Source organism: Myotis davidii, unplaced genomic scaffold (genome assembly GCF_000327345.1).
Source record: "Myotis davidii unplaced genomic scaffold, ASM32734v1 scaffold49, whole genome shotgun sequence".
Classification (NCBI taxonomy): domain Eukaryota; kingdom Metazoa; phylum Chordata; class Mammalia; order Chiroptera; family Vespertilionidae; genus Myotis; species Myotis davidii.
Window position 1 is genome coordinate 2,531,037 of NW_006300375.1, and position 6,000 is coordinate 2,537,036.

The 6,000-nt window shown below is 37.4% G+C and overlaps 1 protein-coding gene across 1 annotated transcript in view; it reads left to right on the forward strand.

Annotated features, from left to right (window-relative positions):
* SEMA3E (semaphorin 3E) overlaps positions 1-6,000 on the forward strand; it is a 222,869-nt gene that overhangs the window by 121,921 nt on the left and 94,948 nt on the right. Inside the window, exon 2 of the mRNA XM_006777144.2 lies at positions 4,958-5,118. Within this exon, the coding sequence (XP_006777207.1) occupies positions 4,958-5,118 (161 nt within the window). The remainder of the gene's footprint in view (positions 1-4,957; positions 5,119-6,000) is intronic.

Below are 6,000 nucleotides of genomic sequence, written 5' to 3' on the forward strand. Positions count from 1 at the left end.
ATTCAAGAAGGAAACATCCCTCCCTTGAAGATCTGTTTTTTGTTTGAGAACCGAAAAAAATGTGCACTCTCTCCACCCCGTTGACACACGGAGGTGTGGAATTTAACTATGTTTTGATGAAGTGAGGAGAACTGTCTCTGTGAGATATTGCTGTCGGTGAGTTTTAGAACTATTTCCCTTGCAGGTTAAGAAGAAAGGCCAGGAGAGGAAATGACTAGATCCTCTGCATGTCTTCACTGACAGCTGATAATTAGCATGCAGCTTAGCAATAATAATTAGCTCCCTCTTGAGAAAATCTCCGGATGAACTCTGAGTTGGCGTAGCTCAGTTTCTTCTTGTTTCTTTTTGTTTCTTTGTCCACTGCCTCCCCCAAGTAACTCATGTTATTTTTAGAGGAAGAAGAACTGAAGATGAGCTCCCTCCTTTTAACCAAGTCAGCCCTGTCCATTGTCTGCACTGTGTTTTCTGGAGATTGCCTGAGATTAGAGTGTCTGTTGTCCCCCTCTTCCTGTATGTTTTCTGATTCTTTCATGTAAGCAGCCTGAAGCAGTCTGAAGGGATAAAGAAGTTAGCCATCGCTTACTAAATATGCCGAGTCGCGGACTATAATTTGGAGCTAAGATCACTAATAATGTTACCGAAAGTGCTGGCTCTAAAACTAAAAGCAGAAAAAAAATTGAAAAGGAGGAAAGCTTTCTGCTCGAGCTTCCTTTGGCTTTAGTATACACCAAGAAAAAAAATTTTTTTATTTTTCTCAAAAGTAAGATGAATGCAAATGTCACGAATTGATAAATGAAAGCAGCATGAAAAATTCTGTAGTTATTTGAGACAATTTATAAAATAGGAATTAAAGTTAATAACAATTAAAATTGATAGAAAACTGAATTTTTCTGTTGATGTTATTGCTGTTGAATTATTTTGAACTATAACAAGCCTAACTATTAAATATTGGGAAAACCTTCCATTTTATCTTGTAACTTTTTTCTTTATTGATTAAGGTATTACATATGGGTCCTTATCCCCCTAGCCCCCACTAGCCCTCCACTCATGCCCTCACCCTCCTGGTGTCTGTGTCCATTGATTAGGCTTATATGCATGCATACAAGTCCTTTGGTTGATCTCTCACCCTAACTCCCACCTTCCCCTACCTTCCCTCTAAGGTTTGACAGTCTGATCAATGCTTCTCTGTCTATGGATCTGTTTTTGTTCATCAGTTTATGTTGTTCATTATATTCCACAAATGAGTGAGAAGATGTGATATTTATCTTTCTCTGACTGGCTTACTTCACTTAGCATAATGCTCTCCAGTTCCATCCATGCTGTTGCAAATGGTAAGAGTGCCTTCTTTTTTTACCACAGCGTAGTATTCCATTGTGTAGATGTATCACAGTTTTCTAATCCATTCGTCTGCTGATAGGCACCTAGCTTGTTTCCAAATCTTAGCTATGAACATAGGGGTGCATATATCCTTTCTGATTGGTGTTTCTAGTTTCTTGGGATATATTCCTAGAAGTGGGATCACTGGGTCAAATGGGAGTCATGAGGCTCTAGAAAATACATTTGATTTTAGATACATAACCCCCTAATAGACTTTCCCTAGTTGCTCCTGAAGAGAGCTTTATATATAATAGGCTATAGAGTCATTGTTAGAAGTATTGATCGACAGCCTCCTGGATTGAGCCCACAACACAGGCATGTGCCCTGACTGGGATTGGAACCAACAACCACCTCTTGGTGCATGGGATGGCACTCAACCAACTGAGCCACACTGACCAGGGCTCTAACAAAGAAATAGGAACTACCACCTTTAGATTATAAGAATTATAGCAAGTACAACAGAAATTGGCAAGTCATAAAATCAAGTGGAAATTGATCTCTCTCTCTCTTTCTCTCTCTCTCTCTCTCTTCCTCTCTCATTTGTCTCTCTGTGTATACAAGGGTAATGAGGGCCTAATGACATCACTAGGAAACAAGCAAGGCCATCCCTAAATGGAATTCATTCATGGGGTGCCTCCTTTACTGACTGGGCTTCCTCTACATTTCAATTCATACTTTTTAATTTAGGCATGAACTAATCCACTCTAGCAACATTTTAGGGTAGAATCCTCATATTTGATTCCATTCATGACTTTCTCTATTTTCCAGCAAACTTATTCCCTAAGCTTTGAACCTTAGTATATTTGGTAACTCTAGAGTTTAGAAACCTGTTAATGTTAAATAATACGTAACCATTTTTTGATCAGTTGCATCCTTGCCGATAATGATTTTACTGCATAAAACTTGGGGAATTTTAGCAATCTATTAGAATAACTGGGAAAACGTTTTTTAGAAAAGAATCCACTTATCAGTCCTGTTTAAAACCATGAGTATATGTAAAGGCAGTGGATAGCTTTGATCTATATTTTTGTTATGGGATTGATTCCTAAAATGCACATGTTCTGTTATTTGTGAATGTCTAGCAAGGAAGGAAAAAAGTATGATTCTATTTTGACAAATTTGTCTTTCAAGATTCAAGAACAACTAAATCTCTCAAATTTCTATTTTATTTCTCCCCAAATAAAGCACCTAATTATTCTCTCCATCTCTTCCTCAGAACTTCTTCTAAGTTTCTTTATTAGATAGTCAAATGACTCAGTACCACAAGTTTTACCTTTATAAGGAATAATTTAATTTTAGCAGCATTGCTATTTTTTTTTTTGAAGTAGCAACGAAAATAATTTTATGGCTGGGTCACAACATGAGGAACTGTATTTAAAGGGTCAGAAGGTTGAGAACCACTGGTTTAGGGGCTGGGCCAGGAACGCTGGAGCTCTGCAAGTATTGCTTATTTTAAACTAAAGATTAAAAGTTAGCCCTACTCCACAAAATTTGGGGTATCCATGTAGTAGAGATATAAACAGTGAATATATCCCTAATAGATAAGAAAAGATACTTCATCTCTCTTTTCTCAGAAACAGTATAAGATTGTACAGAATCCTGTAGATTTGTCATATTTCATATTGTTCTATGAATGAAATGTTCTGGTCACCTATAGTCCCCATTCTATCAGATGCATTCTATCAAAGGCATCGACCTTTAGAAAATGAAGTCATTTTCTAATTTGTCAATATTTCCCAGGGAGTCCTCTTCAGGAATTCTCTAGCTTGCAAGGTTTAGTATTACTATTGGAGGGAAGAGGTCCTTGTCCCCACCTGTTGCTTGTGGGAGTGGGCTTCTTTTGATATCCCAAGAAAAAGAATTTTCTGAGACTTCATGGGAGAACTAGTGATTTTTATTTGCATATAATTAAATCCCTTTTCCAAGGTTGGATTTCCCTTAGCCTCACCAAGGAAGAAGTCCCATTTTGCCTTTAGCAGGACTGAAATCAAAGCCAATGTTTGGAGCTTCCATTATATGTTGGAGCAATCCAGCCCAGCATCAGGCTCACTTGGTTTGTATTCCTAGTTGCAACCCAGCAGTCCATTGCACTTGTGGGGTCCACAGGACCACATGGCTATAGAGAAAACATGGGAGAATGCAAAGAAGCAGGAACAGGAGAGCGAGCTGTGAGCCAAATGAGCTGAGAGATAGAGATAGAGATGGAGATAGAGATAGAGATAGAGATAGTGAGCACTTTTTTCTTTAGGGGATTATGTATTTGCAAATTTTTGTGGTCCTGCAGTAGCCCTACCCATTCTGACCAATGATCTTTGTCCCCAGGTTTGACTGACAGGCACCTTCCCTAGTCACTCCCACTACACTGAGCATGCATCTGTCTCCCCTTTGTTGGACCCCTTCCCGCAGTGATCTGTAGGGAATGGGTCAGTGGTTCCCTGAGAGTATGAAATTGAAGCTTCCTAGTGAAGCTGCATACGTGACCATGTTTATAATGTGTCACCTCCCTTTCACTCATTTCCTATTATTAATAACTGACTAATTACAATGGTATCAGTATTGGGGATAATATCCTCTCTCATCATCAAAGGCTCTCATATATCATTTACCAGTCTTAAGTACTGAACTGCTACATGCAATTAAATACCTTCAACAAACAAACAAATGTACACACATAACGTGTTTCCCAGATTCTGACTTCCTAAATTACATGTATGTTAGTTAAAAAACAATTTGAAATTTCTGATGTTGGGAAGAATGCATAAACAGTAGCCAAAACACAGTGGTAGAAAGTAGATCCCCACCAGGTTTATCAAAACTCGTCCCCACTATACTGAATGCTACCAAGGGTTACCTCATTGTATTAACAAACCTGATCTTTTCCGGACTTGAACAATTTGATTTTGGACATGACTTTCAAAACCAATTTCTGAGTTGGTGTTTATCTGGAATTAAAGGGGAATATTTATTGTAGATTTGGGATGTTTGTTGCACATAGAGAAGTAAATATAAAAGTCATTAATGGAGTTTTTCACACAGCACTTTAAAGACTGGGAGGAGTAATTCTTTCTGTATTTAAAAACATAGGGTAAATACTTTAAGCTGAATTGAAGTTTTGAGATTCATAAACTTATAAAAGATTTTAACTCCTGCACATTAAAATATATTCCTAGTTGCACCCCATTTTTTACATAATGAACAAATATTTTTTAACTTTTTCCAGTTTTGAGATATAGTTGTGATATAACATTGTTAAGTTTAAAGTGTATCACATATTGATTCGATATGTGTATATGTTACTAAATGACTACCTACCACAAGTCACATCATTAGAATTTTTTTCTTTTGAAAGCTTTTACGAACTTTTCTCTTAGGAACTTTCAAATATACAATATAGAATTGTTAATGCATGGTGTATTTTTAATCTTTTTGAGTAATACTTTTTACAATCTTTATATTTCTGATAAAATGAATGTAAACTACACAGTTCCAATAGGTATAAAAAATGGAGCCATGAGAAAAGTATTATAAAGGTATTTTTGTTTTCTCTTGTGTTTAGCATTCATTTCCTTTTGCATTTCAGAGCTCTTGGAATTAAACAGAACATCAATCTTTCATAGTTCTTTTGGATTTCTTGATCTCCATACAATGCTGCTGGATGAATATCAAGAGAGACTCTTTGTGGGAGGCAAGAATCTTGTGTATTCCCTCAGCTTGGAGCAAATCAGCAATGGCTATAGAGAGGTATGGAAATATCAAACTGTATTTCAGGAGGGAAAGTAAAGAGGTGAGGGAGATCTTATCTTGCGTGAGTGTTATTAGGATTCTTTTTTTCATTCCCTAAGTGATACTTCTTTTGAAAAAATGAAGTATTCATTAAAATGAAATCACCTTGAGAAAAGTTTATGAATTGAGGATATACAACATTACACTTTTTAACACTGATCTCTGTATTCCCAGATGACCTCAGATTGGTGCATTTGACATCCCTCTTGCACGATGCTCCTTGTCACCGTATCCATTGTCCTGAAACTTGGGTTTGGAATATGCTAATTTATCAGCAGTCCCTGTAAGCTCTATTACTCCCCAAATCCCAACCTTAAGAAATATGGATATAGCTAACTCATGTACTTCTGTTGGTACTATCAGTAATAAAGGTGGATGGTCCTTAAACCAGGTAGATTTAAAAATAATATTACAATAGGCAAGTGTCCAACATTTTTTGAGAAACTATTAGCTATGATAAGAAAAATAGCTCTTAAAGTCTGTACTTCTACAAAGTTAAATTGAGCTAAGTTTTGGGTTTTTTTTTCAGGCCCATATCAAACTTACATAAAACATGTAGAAATATTTAGATGATAGTATTTTTTGGCATAAATATAAGCATCTATATATATATATATAGCCAGCGACCATAACACCGGAATGACCTGAACGACTGGTTGCTATGATGCCCACTGAGGCCAGCGAACCCACCCGATCAGGGGTGGGGCCAGCTGGCCAACTCCCCCCGGCCCCTCCCCCTGGCCAGCCCTGCCCCCAATTGGCCCCTGTTGGGGCAGGCTAGCAGGACCCCACCCCTGCACGAATTGGTGCACTGGGCCATAAAAATATATATATTTCTCC